This window comes from Pungitius pungitius, chromosome 21 (genome assembly GCF_949316345.1).
Source record: "Pungitius pungitius chromosome 21, fPunPun2.1, whole genome shotgun sequence".
Lineage (NCBI taxonomy): Eukaryota > Metazoa > Chordata > Actinopteri > Perciformes > Gasterosteidae > Pungitius > Pungitius pungitius.
In genome coordinates this window covers 9,411,378-9,433,630 of record NC_084920.1, presented here as the reverse complement: position 1 = coordinate 9,433,630, position 22,253 = coordinate 9,411,378, and the positions used below count along the sequence as shown (strand labels likewise).

General features: G+C 42.5%; 1 protein-coding gene across 1 annotated transcript; it reads left to right on the top strand.

The window, feature by feature from the left end:
• The first annotated feature begins 369 nt into the window (after positions 1-369).
• Positions 370-22,070, top strand: LOC119212858 (caveolae-associated protein 1-like). The gene is made up of 2 exons (XM_037463683.2): positions 370-1,207; positions 18,467-22,070. Exons 1-2 carry the CDS (start codon positions 677-679, stop codon positions 19,319-19,321), a joined length of 1,386 nt encoding a protein of 461 aa, XP_037319580.2. The 5' UTR covers positions 370-676; the 3' UTR covers positions 19,322-22,070.
• Positions 22,071-22,253: the final 183 nt, after the last annotated feature.

Here is a 22,253-nt window from a genome sequence, read left to right as displayed (position 1 = left end):
GTTGCATTCTGCATGTCCCCTTTCCTTCCTGGTGTCTTTCATCAGTATAAATACATGAACTGAGCATGCTCCGCGAAGACTGGGTAAAGGAATGGAAACAGGAACGGACCCTGTCTGACATTCCTCCCTCGGCTGTGCCTGAGCTTGTATACACGTTTGATTGGTTCAGCTCTGCTCTTACGCTACCAGCCATGCTGATGGGGAAAAAGCTAAAACAAAGGGGTGTGTTCCTGAATCATCACAGGGCTCGACCTACCAGTTGGAGGTGGGGTCTCGCTCATGTGTGTGCGTGTGTTTAGCGAGGGGATGGGGAGGAGTTTGTAGAGAGGGGGACAGTCCGATGGAAAAAAGGTGGGACGAGAGGAAAAAGCCTGCCAGCGGTAGCTTGACTGGAGGGTTTCTCTGCTCGGTGCTGCATTCACATCCCAACGCTCATGTGGTAACATCCAGCATTGCTTGGCTTCCCTTCCACGTTGGCCTAACTCCAGGGATTTGGAAAAGACAGGGCAGACAGACGCTGTGAGAGAGAGGGCATATATGCTGGAGAGATAAGTTATTTTAGAACTAGCAGGGGGAAAGAGCAGAAGTCCTGAGAAGAGAAAAGGGGAGAAACAGGTGAGAAATTAAAGTGTCAAAAAAGGTAGATTAGCTGACTGTACACAACAAGTCCACTGACATGGCAGCCATGGAAGCAATGGAATCCACAAGCGCCCAGCTGGAGCCTCAAACCCTCACTGAGATCTCAGACGATGAGGTCCACCTCCCGCCCTCGGACGACGAAGACGATGCCCTCGCAGCTGCTAGGAAAGAACTGGCCACCATGGGCACGGAGGGCGTTGCTGACGAAGACAAGGACGAGGCAGGAAAGCAAGACCCGCAGGTGAACGGGGTACTGGTGCTGACTTTGCTTGACAAGATCATCGGGGCGGTGGACCAGATCCAGCAGACCCAGAGCGGTCTGGAGTCCAGGCAGCAGGAGATGGAACGTTCGGTGAACAGCATTCAGGGAGAGCTCACCAAACTGGCCAAGAGCCACAGCACCACGTCCAACAGCGTCAACAAGATGATGGAGAAGGTGGGCAAGGTGAGCGTCAACGTCAAGACTGTGCGGGCCACCCTGGAGAAGCAAGGAGGCCAGATCAAGAAGCTGGAGAGCAACGAGGCGGAGCTGCTCAAGAGACGCAACTTTAAAGTCATGATCTACCAGGTAGGAGAGTGACTATTTAGATGAATACATGTATCAATATGAGGTTCTGGCTTGTCTGTTCGAGGTGTGAGGCACGGTATGTAAATTATATGGCACCTCATTGATTAAGGGATGGGTGTGCAAAGAAATGTTTGGGCTCATTAATGTGGGTAAAAGTCATGTCACTACAACTAGGGTCATTGTTTAACACGGGTTTAATATGAGTGAACAGGAAGTAGTGTTTACCAGAAAAGTTTCTTCAATTTGCTTATGGGGCACAGGATTTTAGGGAGTGGTTACAGGTCCCCTGAAAGTATTGCAGGCAAGGGGTCAAGTGTCGGGCTGTGCAAAATGTCACTGACTGCGCAATCCCCAATAAACATGAAACCCGCAGAAAATAATGCGTTCTCCCCAAATTGAAATTCAACCGATAAAAAATACTTCATCCTCCCACTTCAGTAATCAATAGTATTCAATACCCTTTATTTCAGTTAACCTCAACTCCAACCCTAACCCTAACCTAACCCTAACGTCATTTATAAATTCAAACATAATTGTGTTATATAGTGCAGTCGTTCCCAACCACTGAGCCACAAACCGGTGTCTAACCGAAAAAAGGTTGGGGACCGCTGATATAGTGTATGAGCATGTTTTACACAAATCAGGTGTATCTCGCCTCTCGCCCAATGTTAACTGGGATTGATTCCAGCCTCCCTGCGACCCTGTCTGGAGGATAAGCGGCTTTGACGAGGGATGGATGGATTCTCATGGAAACCTCCCTAAAATTATTACTCACACTTATTTATTGAAAAACAGCTTCCAGTCATTTTCCACTGTGGCATATTCTCCAAGTAGAAAGTAGTAACTAAATGCAAATAACATCAGGCCCTAAACAATGTGCCTGCAGGCCCCGTTCATTATGTTCATGAACAACACACAGAAAGAGTGACAGTTGGTACCTAGTGCTGTACACTGGTTCAGTAGTTATTTTCTACTAAATGTACCTTCCAGCCAAGCAAGATGGCTTCCTAAATTCAACTGAATCCGTAATTTAACTCTTTAACTCTTGCCTTTTTATTTAAACTAAAATGGAATACCACAGGCCAGCTCAAAGGCATTTTTCCATTTGAAGAAACAAAGTATTTTTTATTTGAGAGGGAGCTTAGGGGAACCCTCTTTCTTTTTTTAGCCTGTGAGGCTGCCGTGTGATGTGTAATAGCTTGCAGCTTTTTGCACAATGGCGCGAGAACATTCAGAGTTTCCACCCTGGACTCAGACATCGTGGCTTGGAGTGACCTCACTCTCTCTCTCTTTCTCTCAGTCTCTTTCCAGCTGCTGGACATGAGTCAAATGAGAGCCCCATCTTACGCAGGCCAGGCTGTCTTACTGTGAATGCTCATGAGTTAACACTATTCTAAAATGCTTAAACAATACTTTACTAACTTGTCCTGGCATACCAGCACAGGATTATATATAATGATGTGCAGATGAGCAGGTTACAGCTCTCAGCAAGAAATTCCCTGTGGCAAGAGAAACTCCCCTTGAAACGCTTGTGTTTGGTTCCCCCTCGAACACTAAACACTGGTTCAGTTTATGGTTGCCAGCTATGACATAATGTCACATTAGTCTTCATAAAATCGACAAAGTCTTGTTCTGTTTTCCAATTTCCCTGCTCCTCTGTTGTTCTTTGAGGGCAGATTTGTTCAGGATCAGCAGTAGAGAGAGCCAGACTCCACCAACACCCCCCAGACTGTGACAATGTTTGTTTGGCTACTTGAACAGTGTGTCAACACAGAAATACTTGGCCTTGGTAAGGACTCATCAGTACTGTTGACTTATACTACCGACAATCACGCCTGTGCCACTTACAAGAGGAATTGGAACCCTCTGGATGTGCAATACATGCACAGTTGTAGTAGTAGATGTAGTAGTAACAGTAAGAACATCAGGAAAAGTCAAGGAAAGAAAATAGGCTGAACAATTAATTTTTTTTTAAATTAGTTAGGCTAGCTGTCAAATAGATGCAGTATGTTCAAATGAAGCTAATAGTGTATGCGCACATGTTATTGTAGCTTCTAAAAGTGTTTTATCAAACTAATTTAATGAGTATATGCTACATATTGTTTCACCACAGAATCTTGATCTTACATGGTTTTTAAGTAAACTGGTATTATTAGGATCATATAACATTTCCATACGATATCAACATCAACTCCTACTTCCTATGTAAATCAGCATTTATCCAAAATGCTTTCTCAATTTTCCAGTTTGTGTCAGGTGGAAATACAACTTCGATCCAGTCGCCTATGATTTATATTTGTGCTCTCTGTGTCTTAAGAAAAATCCCGTAGCTGTTACTGAGCGGTGTTTACCATTACATAAGGTTTGCTCACACAGGGAGGATGCAGAGTGAGTGCTTTGTTCTAGCATATGGGGCTTAATCTCTGCTTTATTAGCGGCTGGTAAACCACTGATCTTTCCTCCTCTCCCCCCTGGGGCCTCCTTCACAATTGTGGTGCCATCAAAGCTTAGACTGACATGACTTAAAACTTTGTTCATCTTATTTCAAACTGTGACTCACACTGTGATAAATGTGTAGACACAATGTGATTCCATACAAGCATGCATGGATATGTTTCTCCCTGGTTTCATTGTAGGAATGTTTGGCATGAGATGAGTTGGGTTACATTATATTTCAACTTGGCACAGCTCATCGCGATCGGTCCCAAACTATTGTCAGTCCAACGCATATCAAAACCACATTTTGCCAACAATATCCCATAATGCCACTGCAATGCTAGACCACCTGAGGATACTGTATGATATGTGAAATCAGTGGCACTCTGTCAGCACAGCTGTTGGAAGTGACTCTCTCCCTGTTAGCAACGGCTTCCTTCCTGCTCCTGGGATTGTGGGTGTGTGCGTGTGTGCATGTTTTTGACTGATTTAAGCTTAAATATCCTATATACCTCATGTTTGCTTCATTATGTACGTACATCCCTGCTACTAGAGAACAGAGCTCGCGTACTGAGGCTCCAACCTGGAATGGAATGGCTCTGACCCCCAGTGTTTTTACATGAACGAGCAAAGTAGACCAGGGAAAATATCAGTTTGAACAATAGACTCCAACAGTGTGCAACACTATGAATGTGTTTAAAGAAAGACATTGTACAGCCCATTGCATTCTCTCTGTGACGGCAGGAATTTTAAACCTGGTATGTGTGCAAATCAGAGAGTGTCTATACTATAAACACGCTGCTCCTGTATTAATGCCTAAATGATTGATAGCCTACCAATGACTGATATAAACTCCACTCAGAAAACATGCATTTTATAAGTAGCTTAATCATCCTTTTGCAGACAGACCTGCAAAAGCATGAGAACCTTTAGAAAACAAGTTATTGTTATATAGTTATTTCAATATCTTTGTTTTTTTATTTTGGGTTCATGCCCTAGACGTGTGGCTCGATAGATACTCTGAAGACACAGAGCGCTTCCCGATGATGAAATGAACCAAGATGTGGGAGAGTAAGAGCAAAAGATAAACTAGAAGAAGAGATGTATGGGGAGTGGATGGGTGTGCTGTGATGAAGAGCAGAAACCATATTTAGACAGCTGATTCATAGCACAGGCATCCCCGGCACTCTAACCTCCTCCTTGGTTACCGCCCTGTTCCTCCCTCTCCCGTGCTCCTCCACCCACCAGGATAATTCAGTCCACATCGCGTCCTCCTCACCCCACCCTGCCCTACAGACCATCCCTACTTCATTTTCCTCTCTTTTCTGTCACTGGAGTTGTTTAACTGTATCCTCTTAATTCAACAGGTCATCAAACTGAAATCACAATACAGCTGCCATAAAGCATATTGAAATATCTGTGTGTTTGTAATACATTTAAGATAGTATGATGGTTCCAATCAGCAAAAGTTCTTTGCTGGGGTGTTTCACTATTTTTTGATAACTGCATTGTTTGAGAAGCAATGACCTGTTTATACTGGAGCACTTAATCCCTTTTTGATCTGGGTAAATAGCCCTCATTCCAGTAGTGTACTTGTTTTGCAGCTACTCCTTTAACCATATTTCAGAGCAAATCACCTGATCAGCAGATCCACCCAAGTGTTGAGTACAATTTAGTGAGGGGGCATTGCTGCAGAGCTATGATAGCTAGCAATTCTTCTCTAGCTGAGAGATTGAAAATGTTGGGCTCAGTGGCTAAAATCTTAAGGCGTAATCTTAATTCACTGCAATTAGCGGATCCTGGAGTAGTCGGTGAAATTCAAGCTGTGTGCGGTGACGGATGACGTCATGAACCCGAACACAACGCCGTTTCCGGTGCGGACGTTTGTGTAACTCACACATCAAATAAAGAACAGATATAGTAGTTATTTATTTCCATGGTGGATAGGTATTATTACTGTCGGAGAAAAGTAACTGAGATAAGCCACGCCCCCTTCCAGGCGCGAATGAAGCGGGACGCGAAATAACTAGTGGGGCGAGTAAAGCGTGGCGGGAAGCCGCTTGGCTTTTGGTGGGAACGCAGCATAACGCTCTCAAAACAAAGCATTGAAGCCCCTTAAATTAAAGCGTCAGATGGAAATCAAAGATCCAACGCTCTGGGAAAGCTGGTGGATATTTTTAAACGAAAGAAAAATGGGCTAGAGATGCTCAAGAAGTCCATCATCTCACTGACTGGCATTGTTAGGTAGTGTTTGTGCAGGTTTACATACAGATGATAAATAAATAATAAATAAATGTCCTTGTGATGATCACTGTATCAGGGTTTTGCTTATAAAAACTATTTTTAAATGTTATTATTTTTATTTAATCATTGAACATATATCCAACCACAAATAATATCAAGTAGTTAATCCAAGACCGTGTTAATATTTGAACGGGCGCCGGCCAACTTTGTACTTAAAAAGTTGGGCCCCGAGGTCAAAAAGGTTAAGAACCCCTGGTTTAGGGACACAAACCGCGTGAAGTAATGATAATAATTTACAAATGGAGCTATTTACCAACTTCCGGACTACAAGTCACTACTTTTTTCCCTCCCTTTGAACCCTGCGGCTTATACATTGGTGCGGTTAAAGGATGCAGCTGTTGGTGCTGCTTTCTGGTTGGACTGGAGCTGTAACCCTACCCTGAAATACCAAATCCCTGAAATACTAAGATAAATTCACTTTTTTTTTTATACTATAACTTCATTCTTTTATTAAGTTCTCAAGAGGAATACAAGTCCCAGTCATGAATCTCATGTAGATGAATCAAGAGTGAGCCCATTCTTCTCCCACCGGTCGTTCCACATCCATATATGGACATAGAAGGCAAAAATGTTCCCAGCTCCGTTCAAAGGCGAGGTTTTGTGTAACATTGTTTCAGCTGGGAGCAGTGCTTCTTAGTGGAGTGCTTTTGGCTTGGTTCAGTAATGCAGGTAGGAGTGGTCTGAATGTCAGGCAAGATGTCCTGACCATCTGATGCAAGCTTGTTGACAGAATTCAGAGGAATACAGAGAGGGAAAGAAGGAAGAAAAGATAAAGGAGACAGACATTGAGGCCGCTGCGGGCTTATGGAGACGGAGAAAGAGAAGGGGAAAGAGACATCTATAAATAGCAACTATCACATACTTGTTTGATTGTGAGAAGGAAAGGGCCTTTAGGAGAGTGTGTTCCTGTTTGGTCTTGAAGATTTGAGGCTCGGCCGGACAAGTGGTTCTTACACTCAGGCCACTACATCGGTTTGTTTGTTAATTCAGGACGTTCAGACATTTGATATCCGGTCATGGAGACCTGGGTGGGTGATGCTAGTAGAAGAGGAGTAGCATTTAACAGTTATTTTACTTTTTAAACTTGTTGTCGTCAGCCGCAACTATGCTCACTCGAGTGGCATCACTTGTGGACAATTACTAGGCTTGACACAGCTGATTTTGTACTTTTTCACAAATGCTGGTGTCCCTAATGTCTGTAAACATACATTGATTTTTGTCTATGAGGTTCCTGCATTTCTACTGGATGCTGGCTCTGACAGACTTTCGGACACAGTGTTCTGCTCGGACATAAACCCGCGAAAAGGAATGTTCCTCCACACCTAGGTGTGTTTTCTCTCTTAGTGAAACAGCCCTGAGATCTGATTGGCCAAGCCACAGACAGCACAGGGGTCCCCCTGGTGTGGTGTGTGAGTTCCCTCTCTCAAACTTTGTTTCCGACCCGGCCTCTGCCAGCGCATGGTTAAAGACGGCCTCTCCTGGATCTTTGGACGAATATGTCCACGAAAAAAAGGCGATTAAAAGCAGCATTGCTCTCTCTGCCGTCCTTCAAGGTGTATGTGGACAACACAAAGACGTCATTCTGTAGGTCATCTTCGACAAAAAACCTATTGCTCTGGGGGTGAATTGCTTTGCAACACGCGCAACCCTTTTAGTCCATCGACACAACTGCGCAAAAAGCCGCAGCTGTAGAAGCCTGTGCAGAAGTTAGATGACCATGTGTCTGTTTTGGTGTTTACTGTATTATTTAAAGAGAGATTGTATACCGTATTTTCGCGACTATACGGCGCACTGAATTACAAGGCGCACCTTCAATAAATCGGCAATTTTAGAACTATTTTCATATATAGAGCGCACCGGATCACAAGGCGCATAGAAGTAACTGCAGTAAAACGTTTGACTGGGGCTGCGTTATGCATCCACTAGATCGGGCTGTGCTAAATCAAACGTTATTAAGCGTTCTGAAAACTCTTCACTCCCATGGTAACGTTGTTCAAACGTTAATGTGGATATTAACAATATCTCTTTCGTTATTGGTTAATGAAAACATTCTTGGCAAATGCTTTCGTGCATCTTGCACCGAGAGGCAGCGCTGGAACAGACGGTGGCGCCTCGCGTCAGCGCGATCCCGACATCCAACTACGAGCTTTGATATACTGTAGCGACTCTCGCTAATGAATCTCTGGACAATGTGCTTATCTTCTGGTTTTATTGTCGAGAAACAGGCTACTGTCGGCCGTAGCCTACGCCGAACAAAAACACACCATCGCTCTCCAAAACAACAACAATTCCCGCGTCCCCATAGGTGGCACTAAGATGAGTGACGTCACATTGTGCGCCCTTCACTGACCATCCCAAAACTCTGTAAAGTGCAATGCCTCTCCAGAACATGAAAATACAGTCCGTTACAATACGCTGTTGGAGCTGGAATTACCGCGGCTGCTGCCACCAGACTTTCACTCCAATGGATCCTCGTTAACCAGTATGGATCAACCAATTGAGCCATATATACGGCGCTCCGGATTACAAGGCGCACGCGCTGTTTTTTTAGGAAAAAAAGGATTTTAAGTGCGCCTTATAGTCGCGAAAATACGGTATGTTTATGAACCGCTATCGTGCCTCACTGTTTCGAATGGGATATACTTTGCTTTGAGTCCTTCCTTCTTTCTTTGATTTCTAATTTACTCGTGTGTCTGACATATTATGGCAATAAATGTTTCCTGATTCCTGATTCCTTCCACGTGGTGGCTAGGTCCAGCGTCCAGCTAGCTCCCTTCCTGAGCACTCCCTTCCTTATCTCACAGACACACGCACACATCTACCCCTTCACATGCATGAATGGATGTTTTTATTTGTTGTTTAGATATTAGGATATCGTATAGTAGCTTTTGTTGATTTCAAATGGTATTGATCTGATTAGTATTATTGGAAGTTAATAAACCCTTTTATACTATACACAGTTTTCTGTGATTTTTGTGCATGTTTTGGAAACATAGTGAGTGTACGAACTCAAACCTTCAATTCCTTGCTCTTAATGAGTGAATATCAATTATGAGACTTGATTCATAGTTTTATTATTAGTCCCTTTTTAGGGTGATGCCCTAAAAAGTATTTATGTATTTTGTTAATTGTCTTAGCGATTATTCATAATTCTATTGATGTCCATAATTTAATTTCACACTAGCATTAACCAACACATTACCCCTACGTCGTGCCCCAAAGAAAGGTGCCCCACATGAGGCCAGTCCCAACACAATGTAGTGGGCCGAGTTCTGTTTGAAACGTTCACGCGGGGTAGCATTTCTTTGAAACGTATTAACTAAGAGCAGCCATCACTCGAGCTGTTTACACATCGAGCTGTTGGAGTTGATCATCCAGTCACACTTCCAGCCACTTTTTAACTTTTTATATTATCTTTTAGATCCATCTTTCATTTTTTATTTCTGAGGAGTCACACGTCAGTGACTCATTGTCCACAGCTGAGGGATTCAAAAACATTAGTTTATTTCCTCATGTGATATTATTCTAGATTTGAATCATCTCATGCCTAGTGACATTATTGGCCTTGAACAGAGGTACGTTTGTGATAAGTCACCAAACCATCTAGCTTTATAATGGTCTGAATAGTAGGATGACTTCCTCAAACTAGAGGGGTCTGAGATTGTTTCTAAAGTTCATGGCGTGTTAAGTGTCCTAAGGAGCCACAGGTAAAAACCTTTATTCTCATGCTCATTTCGTCAAATGTGCTTTTATTTAAAAAAAACAGCATTTCCTCTCACAAACATTAACATATCTGTTAAATAGCTACCAAACCATTATTAGCATTTATTATTTTACCATGTACACATCTTAATATGAACAAATAAACCCAGACATGATCTCACAGAGAACAATCAACCTCTAAAAGCGCAGAGCCACAAAGACAATTTAACATATGTTTAGGTAACAAACTATCTGTTTATAAAAGATTTGGGTTGGAGTAATGATGTATGTTACATCCCTTCTAATCCAATTTTGACTAATGGTTTCACTGGTCTCAAAGTCTTGTGTTTCACCTTAGCTTCCTGTCTTTGTGGATTCTCATAACAACAATCTCTGGTAAACCCTTTGTCCACCATAATAAAGGATCATAATTGACTTCGATTGGAACCGTTTCATTTTGTAATATCAACACATTACGTGCGACCACCGTGTACCAATGGGTACTATAGAGAAAATCTAATATCACAATCATTTTCAGAAAATATTTCAATATCAATACTATAGTAGTGTAGTATTGTATTGCACTATTTTACTAGTTGTAATGGCTCCTACAAAATATTGACCGAATGAGTGATTTTTCAGATTTTGAGCAATGTGAATATAATGACTATGTTGGATGAAGGCAAATAATAAAAAGGCAAAGCATTCTGAATTGAGAAAATATATTGCACAGCCCTACTCTTGTAATGCTCACAGTTCTGTAAAATCAAACTAAATCATCCTTAAATTAAGTGCTGAATGCTTATGTCAAAACCCTCTGCTAAAATGTTTTTAATATTAACTTTAAAGGTGGTAGGTCAAGGTTGTGTTCACCACTTTGGTTCTCAAGTAGCCTCAAACATCTGTTGCTGCAGGTTTTGATGAATGAAAGTGCAATAAATAAAGAACTGTGACCCTTATTCGCACATTCCAGAGAAGCACAGAAGCAAATAGCGGAGGAAGAAACCACTTCTTCTGCAGCTCCATAAATCTCTCCATAAACACGGACCTCCTCCATTGTTATTGGAAAGAGTAACAAGGGGTGGCCATGGGAACAACCCCCTCTCTTCCCTTGCTGTCTAAGTCAAACACGGGGACCTGTACTTGGACTCAGAGAGGAAGGCATCAGGCTGCCAAACCTCTGCCACTTGTCCCATCATCACAGATCTTTGAAATAGAATTCATCAGAAAGTTGTAACGAAACTACACTGGGTGTACAAAAAATATCTCATTTCAAAATATTAAGCTTATCTTGTGTAAAGTTTTCATTGAATATATCACACAAAGATCAAACCAAAGTATGACGTAAAAGATTCTTGCAGTGATAGTCAACAATGGCAGGCCGTGTCTTGCAGTGAGGATGTGAGCTGTGGGAACGAGCTGCCTTGTACACAATCGTCTGCAGCCTTGGTAACACTTGATAAATCCTTATTTGTGTGTGCATCCTTACAAAGCTCTGTTGAAGCATAAAAAAGGTTCACGCTAACTCTTGTGGTCCCCGGATACAAAGAACTGAAGACCATCTTGCGACAGGATTACAGCAGCAGCAACGCCAAATTAGACCAGGGCGTAAAGTGGGGGGCCCACACAACAATGTTGTCAGTAAATGTTGGCCACATAATAAAACAAGAAGACACATTTGGCCAGAGGATGTATACAACAGAAGTGATCTAAAGGAATCTATATTATTTGTAGAGTGTATGTGATAAGTACTGTACAGAGCTGGAGTTTGCTTCAGTTGATAGAGATATGAAGGATCAGGGACATATTAAGCTCCTAAGAGCAGTTAATACGCATTTACACTCGCTACAGACAACCGTATCAAACTTGGCTACTTCAACATGAACACAAGCCGTTGTATTTCACAAAGAAAGTGTTCATGCAGGGCACCTTGAAAAGAGTTCCATGCATGGAAGGGCTCCCATTCTGTTCTGTAAACCCTAATTGGAGAGTTTTAAAGGTGTCGTCATACTTATACCAAACACTGAGATGTTGAAGGCAAAAACAGTGTAGCCATACACTGATTGCTGAACTGGATATTGATTAAGCTGTACGGCCTGAGAACTCTGCGAGAACCCTGCTGACGCCGAAAGAAAATGCTCTGGAAGCTTCCTGGAACAAGTGGGCGGAACTGAATGAAAAAATAAGCCAGATTGTCTAGCACAAAGCTGGCAAAAGATATATTTTGGTTTGTCTATGTTTGGTTGTCATGGAGCTGTGACGCTGATCAGTCCCCTTAGTGATCTGACAATCTAAGCGTTTGCTTCTACCCACTGACTGCAAGGACGGTAGAGGGAAACGAAGAAGGAAGGTTGGAAGAAGTGAGTACAGAACAGAATGGGAAGGGAAAAGGAGTCAAAACGAGATGAAAGGTTCCTGCTGGTCGGGTGAATCATCCCTCTCTCTCTCTCCCCCTTCAGGGACCTGCGGCATGCCATCACTTTATATAGCAATCTTTCTCTGCCTTTCTCGCTCTCTGGTTAAAGGGGACAAGTGGAAAATTGGAGGAGAGTATAGGAAGTTCTCTCCCCAGAGCTTTACGCTGTGTGTGACCATCACACTCATTCCCTTGATACTCATATTACCAATGTACCAAAGAGCACACTTGCAGAGTAACCTATGCCTACAGATCCGTCACCCAAAGGAGCCAGTCTGAGTGGGTGACCGTTAAGATCAGACAGTTACAGTAAGCAAGTCTGTCTGGCTCCAGGTCATCACTGAATATGATAACTGGATTTGGTTTTCTAATCTGACAGAATATACATTTAATCCATGAATCTAAAGTAATTAAGCACACAGCTTCCCTATTTAGTGCATTGTATTGACTATTTGAAGATGGCAGCTTACTTGCAGCTGGGATGGTTTTTCACAGAGTCTTGCTCTTGCTACACATTAGCTTGTTTAGGACCTTTTACACAATCCTTTCACTGTGAGTGTTTGTCTTTCTATTCCCCTCATGATTTTAATTTGCATCACCAGCCTTAGGTGCCTGGACCAAATCGGGCCAAACTTTAAATCTATAAATGTTGTGCCACCAGCCTAACTTGGTGGGATGTGACTAGCTATTGAACCATTCTTTCAACAAGCCTCTCAAATCTGTTTTGATCCTAAACATCTGGTTGGATTAAAAAGGGGATGATTGAAGCTAATTTGAAGTAGTCATCATGAAAGTTTCCTCAGCATGTTTAAAGCTATGAGGACATGTCGTCGTCTTCACTTGTGGCGTCTCACACACAGAGCTTGCTGACTTGAGAAATTTGGGTATTTTAACACTATTGTTTTGGCATGATAAAGACGTATGTATGTCTGATGTCAGTCAGGTGAACGAGTGATGAAGGTGTCCGTTGTTCCAATTAAAATCAAACTAATTAAAACCACATTACCCACAAACCCTGCTGGTCTATGTTAATTGCTCATGCGCTGGCTCAGTGCCATCTGCGCTGGATACACCAGTCCTCTTTTTTATCACTTTGATTTTGTGGCATTGTCGGGTTACCTTCTACAGTGTAGAAAGCAAAAGAAAAAAGACAAAGAACCAGATGTAATTATGTGGTTAGCTTGTGTTTTGGTGGGTTTGTGTGCTCTGTGAAGTTTTAGCATGAGCTGCGTGAGTATCAAAGGGGATCAAAGTTTATTCTTGCCCTTGAAAGAAGCAGTTGAGACACAAACGCCACCACGAGGTCCGGGAGGTAGAGCTCTCACTCATGTGATCAAAATGACGTCTGTGCTTTCACGGCAACACGGAAAACCCCTTCGGTTGGACACCACGTGAACGGGTGATGAATGAGCCTTGTGGTGAGGTTATTTTTTTCATAGATTTGTATTCGTGTTTCCAAGGCAACAAAAACAAAATGTTATGTCTTCATCTGCTTCTTCCCACTTCCTCGTTACATCAGCAGTCGTGTCATGAGGAATCCTTGTCTTCCTGCAATTACTGGAAAATCCCTTTAGTGCGTGGGTGAGTGTGTACTTTACCTTTATGGACAACTCAAATACTGTAGACCCACACACACACTTGCATCTGGCCTTTCCACAACATTTGGATGGAGGGGGGACGACGACAGACAGGGGTGTGTTACAGTCGTATTCCTCTCTCTGGCTCTACATAAGGCTGATGAGTGTTTGCAGTGTAGAGTGGAAAGCTTCCATGGCGTGCTGCACACACACACACACACACACACACACACACACACACACACACACACACACACATGTACAGGCAAAGAAGTGCACGATTGTGCACATACACACACACACACACAAACACCTTCGTTTTGAAACAGACATATTCATTATGATCTACTCAAACCTACTCAAGCATATCAACAAACACAAACAGATTTACACATCTGTATTGGCACATGTGTTCATACAATTCAGGGCACGTTACACACATACACCACAGGATACTTGCATACTTGATCCTTTCCTGTAATACCAATGACACCAAGCACACAAGCTCAGAATTAGCACTGAGGCAGTATATATAAGTATAAACACACTTGGCACACACTTGGCTGAGGTAACGCCTCCGGCATCGTTGTCGCTGCCATGGCTTCTCTGTACAAGTTGATAGTCCCAGTGGCTTGCCACTGACCACGCCCAGAAAATCCAAGTTGCTGTTGCAGGCATATTTGGATCTTTGATAGAGGGAAACATTGAGGAAACACACAGACAGGAAAATGGGCTTAAGGGCATCAATCTGCAGTGAGGTTCAGGAAATGATATCAAGGAACATATTGAAACAAACCAATCTACTGCTAGCTGGCACTAACTCCTACGCGCTGAACCTGCCTGACCGCACCAATGTTTCATGTGTACTTTACCTTTTTACCAAGACATACTTAACAGACCGGGGTTGGGGTTGTCTATTCCAAACTCGTGAACGTCATAGCTTTGGAGTGCCTTTGGAGGATCTTTTTCGCATGAATATCCACTTGGATCAAGAATTAACTGATGCCAATTTCATGGATGTAAACTCTAACTTTTTGAGTGTACAGACGGCACCATGCACACTCATCCTGAAAGAGAAACACTGCGTTGTGCTGACAACACAAAGCATCAGCCAGCTGATCTCAGCAATTCGCACACACACACACACACACACACACACACACACACACACACACACACACACACACACACACACACACACAACACTGTTAGTTAAGATCTACAGGCTTCATTTAATTAGATTTCTAGATTCAAGATGCAGGTGGGCGCTCTTAACACTTCATTTCAGTTTGATTAGCCTGGAAAATGTGGATCTTTGAAAGTTTATAACAATGAATAAGTATGGTGGGAAAGTGAAATTCAGCGGTGTTTTATGGGAGGCTGATCAGGGTGAATAGACTGTGCTGAAACTAATCATGAGAGAACAACACCCACCAATCCAGGACTCTATCTCTCTCTCTTGTTACACTCACACACCAACATTGTGGTTCAATATGTTTTGCAACTTCCCTCATGACTGTCTGTCAAAAGGACATCCCGAGTTTCTCCACAATAGTAGACGGAGGACGTTGTATGCCAATGAGGTTTTTTATTCACATCCTTCCCAAGCCGTAACGTGCAGGTGCTCACAGGTGCAACCGCTCCCACCAGGCGTAGCCCACCAACACCCGATTACTCCACTAGGTGAGACATTTATACCCCTGGGTCCCACCAATTCTAGGGCCCTAATCACATGGGGATAATAATGACCATTAACATGGGATACTTGTGCAGACCCGGTCTTACTAGATTGCCTACCCCATTTCCCTCTGTTAACAGCTCTTATCATAACACCGTACACATCCACAAATAATTCTAACGATGATTATGGAGCAAACCTCACTAACCCCACACAATTTACCCCCTCCTTTCCCACCACACTTGGTTTCTCCCACTACCCACAATGCAACAGCACAGGAATAAAGCACTGAGAAACAACCCTGTCAATCTTTTATTTGAAGTCAAGATGGCCGCCCCATGTCTGCTGACGTCAGGTGAGAAGGGGTAACCAGGGGTCACAGAGAACAGAGGGTGGCTCTGTGACACTGTCATTCTGTAATTCAATTGAGTTGTACATTTTTTGCAAGAGCGAAAGACAAAATGTAGTTTTAGTGCCAAACACACATAGAAACACACACACACACACACACATACACATGTTAACTCACAGAACCATTAAAGTCCTCATTTGTCTACCTTCCGTGGCTCTGGCGTACCTTCCTGTGTTTTGTGCGACAGCCTAATGGAGAACAATGTCCCATTAAATTAGGAGGGTCAGGAAGTCAACACATGAAGGTGAATGCCTGAACTTCCATATGCACTCTTTCCATGCACTTTGAGACAAATACACACACACACACACACACACACACACACACACACACACACACACACATACAAACAGACACACCTACAGGGCACAGAGTTCCCTCTTGAGTCCTTCTTAAGGAAACACATTAGCCTGTAACCTCCCACACTCTGAACTGACAGACTGGGCTTTGCACAAGTATGGTTTGTTCCAGCACTACAGCCACGTCAAAATGTAAACGTTGCAAGATTAAAGGAACAGTGTGTAGCATTTAGGGAGATTAAACTGATTTGAATCAAGATTGGATAGATAGAACATTCATACCTATGTTTGATGTACTAGTGAGATATACCTGTTAGATATAATGGATTTAAATATAGACTTTGTTATTATTTATATTGGCTTTCAATAACAGCAATCGTGACAATCGTGACACACACTGCTTAAGCGATTTACAACACCGAACCCATTGTTCTTGAAACTGCAAAAAGACGTAATGAATTTTGGCAAGGTAGGTATGTTCCAGCAGCCCCATCTGTCAGCGCAGCTGTTCAGGAAAGCCAAGATTCCTCATCCAAGGTCAAGTTTACCCAAGATACTGCAGTACAATACCTTCATAAAACCACCATTACACTGTAACAGAACACAATGGACAGGAGCCCCCACCGTCCCCCACATCGGCTCTCATACCTCCACACTGATCCTATCATCTTCCTGCTGAGCAGATGGTTTTCTACCCCTAGGAAGCATAATCCCACTCGTGCTATTACATGATACACACAACAGCAGAGAGGTATCTTCCCTTTTCAGACCTCCACCCCCAACAGACACAAACACACACACACACACACACACACACACACACACACACACACACACACACACACACACACACACACACACTTGTTGTCCTTTGTTCTGGCTCTACTGTGTTCCTGTTATGAACATGGAGGCGGTTTAGAGGTAGAGGAAAATACAATACGACAGCATTGGCCCTGATGCAGACATTTGGGAGCCCAGTTGCACAAGGATTTGTTGTGATGGAAAGAGGAAGACCCCCCCCCCCCCCCTCCCCACCTCCACCTCTTCCATTCCTTCATTAACAAGCAGTTTATTTACGAGTTGAAAAAGGCCCGTGATAGAAACAGGGGAAGAAAAGGCTCCCTCATCTGCAAGTAAACAGGGCAAGGAAAAACAAATGTTCTTCGGAGGGTTAGATAAAGTATCCCTTAGCTAAAGGGGAGCTGGCATCAAGTGGGGTTGTGATGGAATGCTTCATCGGAGCGGGCCACAGTAAGGAGGTGGTGCTTACTGATGTGTTGAGTGTGCTGCTCTGTATGGGAGACCTTTCATGTAACAAGATTAACCACTAAAGCCTAAATAGTGGGCCCCTTTAGGCTTCAGCCTTCATTACACCCAGAACTCTATTCCCTGAGTCCTGGATGTAGCGGGGCTACTTTATCCTGTGTGGGAGGGGGGGGGGGGACACGGTCATCGCAGGGTCATTATTATTGAAATAGCGCATGTGTAGCAATGATTGAGCTACCAGGTGGGGTTGTGTACACAGATATGGAAACTTGGTAGGGGTTCAGTGGAAACACTTCTTTGTTTTAATTCTTATTTTGTCGGCAGAGTCCCACTCCCTCTCATGCGCTCTCCTGCCGAGCCTCAGAGTTCACCGGTCCATCTCTGCCATCTTTGACATGAATAAGTGAACCCTGGAGTATTGTTATAGATTTCAGATGGTCTTGGCCACACATGCATTTATTGTGTTGCCTGGTGAGTCATTCTCACCACAGTTATCCTGAGTATACCTGTGCAGGTAGAAAGGATTGAAAAAAATGGACAAATTGTCATACATGCATATGAACATTGAAACACATTTACTCTAAAAGTTATTCAACTTAGCACACAAAGTGACCAGTGAAGTATGTTTTAATTGCCTAAAACTCAATCAATATTTCTGTTTGCTTTGATAGCATTTTATTGTCTTTTATTGTCACAGTCATGGGAGAATCTCCTATGCTAATTGTGTTGAGGGTGAGCTCCACCAACCACACACACATGGGGAAAACAGCAAGCTGAGAGGCTAATGCAGGTTACTGGAGTGGCAACTATGCTAGTTACTGCAAAAAGCTAATACTAGCATGTAAACAAAAGAACAGGTGGACGGAGAACAGAACACTAAACTTCACTTGGTAATGTCATATTTGGTGGCCATTTTTTTCCAGTGAAATATTGATGGCTCAATATAATTAGCCGTTAAAGCTGGCAGTATTTTATCTCAAGATTGGGTCTGAGACTACTTGTACAATACATTTTTCAATCTTTTGTGCCTTACAAAATAGATTTGTCTCTTTGCACATTTTCACTTTCTGGAGCTTCATTTTGTTTTTGACTTGAATATTGTCACAGAGGCTTTGCTAAATCCCATCCAAACTTATACATTAACATTCCTTGTGTTCTCTTCTCTATAGGATGAAGTGAAGGTTCCCTCAAAACTCAACATCTCTAAATCCATGAAGGTTTCTGAGTCTGTGTCAGGAAGCAGAGGAGGAAGCATCCTAGAACTCAAGGAAGCTGTGGAAGAGGAGGAGGGAGGAGAGAAGGCAGACAAGCCCCACATTGACCTCTCGTCAGATGAGGAGGGGGTGGAGATTGAAGAGACCATTGAGGAAACCCGTGCCGAGCGTATCAAGCGTAGCAGTCTGCAGCGTGTGCAAACCCTGAAGACAGTCTTCTCAAAGGAGAAGATCGATAAGACCAGAGCAAAGACCAAAGAGAAACTGGAAAAGACCAAACAAAAGACAAAGGACAACCTGGAGAGGACAAAGGGCAACCTGGAAAAAACAAGGCAAAAGACCAAGGATAACTTAGAGAAAACCAAACAAAAGACCAAAGATAACATCGAGAAGACGCGTCACAATATTGAGAAGAAGATGGGCAAGCTTGGAACACAAATGACTGTCAACCCTGAGCGCAAGCAGAAGATGCAGACATCTCGAGACAAGGTGAAGAAGGCCTTTACACCAGACCATGTGGTCTATGCCCGGTCCAACACGGCGGTGTACAAGGTGCCCCCCTTCACCTTTCACGTCAAGAAGATCCGGGAGGGCCTCACCGAGGTGGTCCAAGGCACCGAGATGGTGGAGGTGTCACAGGAGGCATATCCATTCGACGGAGTGGATGGGGAGGTGGAGGAGGGCGCGGTGGAAGTTGAGATGGAGATGATAAATGGAGGAGGAGAGGAGGAAGAGGCTGATGAGGATGAAGAGGAGGACAACCAAGATGCTCTGCCAGAGAATGAAAACAGAGATAGAGACAGCGACTAGATGAAGAGTCCGAAATTTACCAAGATCCCAACCCAATTCCTGAGGTTATTTTGTAAAAAAAAAAAAGGAATTCTACGTCTTTAAAAAAAATCCTTTTGGCCATTACCCCTATTAGTTACTTTAACTTTGTACTAAAAAGTTATTGCTGAGATCCGGGAACAGCCTGACTGATGGGAGGTGGTGGGTCAGTCGAACGACCAGACAGGCTTAACAAGCCAACACTTGGTACAGGTTAGATCAATCCCTATATTGCAAGTTAAAGTGTAAAGTAACCATCCTCCAGCATAAAGGTCACTTCAGTTCGTTCCCAACTGTCTGACGGTCCCTGTGCAGATATATCATGTAGTCTCAAAGTTACAGCATGCAGTGATGAGCGCACAGAGAAGTATATGACATGTCTCTGCCGTTCATAGTAGATCTAATAATCCTCTCTGCATCTTTCATTATTGATTGGGGGTGTTTTTGCACCACAACTTAACTGATTTTGTTCACTCTTATTGCTTTCGTCCACTTTGTTTCCAGCTTTTTAGGTGCAAAGACACCGATACACCCAATTACCAATCCTCCCACAAACTGCTCCTTTAAGTTTTCAAAACTTTACCAGAGAGTAGAGGCAGGGCAAGGTAGCGTTCCTTACAAATTGTACAATGTGCATGCAAAACGGCGCCCAGGCGCTCAACCTGACGATACGTTACAACATTCCCAGATCTTAACAGTTATTTTGGTAAAAAAAATATGATTTCTTTCCTTTATTTAACTCCAGTTTGTAAACATAAAATAAATCAGTATGGACGCAAAGTCCTTAACGCATATCTTGCTATATTTACAAAAGCATGTATGTTTAGAACGCATTTCTGTTCGGATTGTGTAAAAGAAAAATGAAAAGATTACAAAGGAAAAAAATGGGAGGAGGAAAAAAGAAAATAACTTTGCTATTGGCTGAGGAAAGGAGGAGTAGTCGTAGAACTGACAAGAAAGGGAAATCATTAGTAATTAATTAGTAACATTAAACAAATGTGCAAAATGTGCAAATTGTCAGAATTTTCTTTTTGTTTAAAATATCCCCAGCACCCAGTTATAGTGGGATGAGCACAAAGGAAGGAATCATTTCTTTTTCACTGAACGTCAGTAGCATCTGTTGAAAATTACCTCATTGACTGTTGAGTAGTAGATTTCCGATGGCCAAATTTTTTCTAAACACACTGAGTACACATTGTGCTTAAAATGGTGAAATTTATTTCGTACTGCATACCACATACATATTCCTTCCACCCTGTTCGTTCTTCAGCTTTAGTGAACTGTTATCCTACTCTGCCTAACTGATTATAAAATAATCAGTTGTTATTTCTACGTTCATTATGAGCTAGCAGTTAGATATTTGTGTACGACTTGTATGTACTTATAATTTACACTTGGCTAAATGTACCCTAGTAGTACTAGTTTTATCACATCTTGTTGCATGGAATGCCGTCACGCAACACTTTACTGCTAAAGAATTAGCATCGCCCATGGAAATTGTCTTCTGCAAAACAAAAGGCAGAGACAGTTCCTCCAAAGGTCTAGTGCATTTCACTTTGATTATTCCCTTCCTACAACATGCTCTGTGTCCTTCTAGGATGTTATTCATAAATGAACTGAGATTAGGACCAGTGCTTTGGGCATGTTCTCACACACCTCTGATAGAAGCAGCGTAGTGACTCTTCACATGGTCGGCACCCAGCTGTTCATGGGGCTCGGTTTCAAAAGGGTCTGACACTGACTCCTAGTGTCCAGTCATCAAGAATCAGGAAACATTGATTACCAAAATATGTCAGACTTAAAAGGAATTTGACTTGGTGGTTGGTGCATGACAGCAGATAGTTTGACAATGGACAACAAGACAACATAGTGCAAGGAATAAGATACAATATAATGCTATGGGTTAGCAATCTAAAGCTATGGGTTAGTTTAAAAGTAAGGGAATAAGAGTTTAAAAAGTTAAAAATAAAGTGCACCAGCGACAGAAAGTGACAAGTGAAAGTGACAATCATCCCACTGTAATTTCCTTTGCTCCATATTAAATGTGTTTTATATATTCTCCACTTTACTAGTGCCCTCTTCATGACAGCTTTTCCATAATTAAATCAAGAGATAATCAATTAACTCATAATTTTTTTACAATTTCCCCAGCTATGCTTTAATCATTAGCATAAACTAGAACCTGAGGCGGCGCACTCTGAGAAGGTCAGTGAAGAGCTAACATAGGGGCAGACACTTCTGTGAATCAAAAGTCAAGTATGTAGTTTTAGTTTACCACGTTACTTACCACAATATATAGTTAACGTTTAGTTCCTAGCTCAAACACACCACCACAGAGTATTTGTTTTTTGTATGTGAATCACTGCCAATCAGATCATAATGCCATCTGGTGCTTGCACTTTTTATTCCTTTAGAAAAACAGCTTCTCGGGCCAAATCATTATGGTGTCTTTCCAGATTTCACAACGCAACAAATTACTATTATGGCCTTTTTATACAATTTGATAGATAATGTGTTTAGCAGTTGAATTCTAAGTCCTCCATTGTGGCTCAACAGATGTCTGTCAGAGCAGTGACAACTCAGGTGCGCTGAAGCCTTAATGTCAACGGACCATATCTAGTTAACACTTAAATGTTTCCTTGCTTTTGTTTAGTTGGTAACTGATTCCTGTATGTTTCCTTGCTTAACCACTAATGATTGAATTAATTAATAAATGCTATTTGGTTCACAATGTCTGTGTTTTTTTATGTTACCAGATAGAGTGAAGGGATGGGCACAAACAAACCCTATTGATTGCAGTAAACCTGTTACATCTAAGACAATATGCTGTAAAACATGATTTAATTTGGTCCTATATTGTCTTACATTGTGTTTTTTCTATTTGAGCATATTCCTCAATCATGGAAGATTATAT

What these genes read in the sequence shown, in the direction of transcription:
- LOC119212858 (XM_037463683.2), top strand. Translation starts at nt 677, where the DNA reads ATGGCAGCCATGGAAGCAATGGAATCCACAAGCGCCCAGCTGGAGCCT. An exon ending in TTAAAGTCATGATCTACCAG is followed by an intron (nt 1,208 to 18,466) that starts GTAGGAGAGTGA and finishes TCTTCTCTATAG; the next exon opens with GATGAAGTGAAGGTTCCCTC.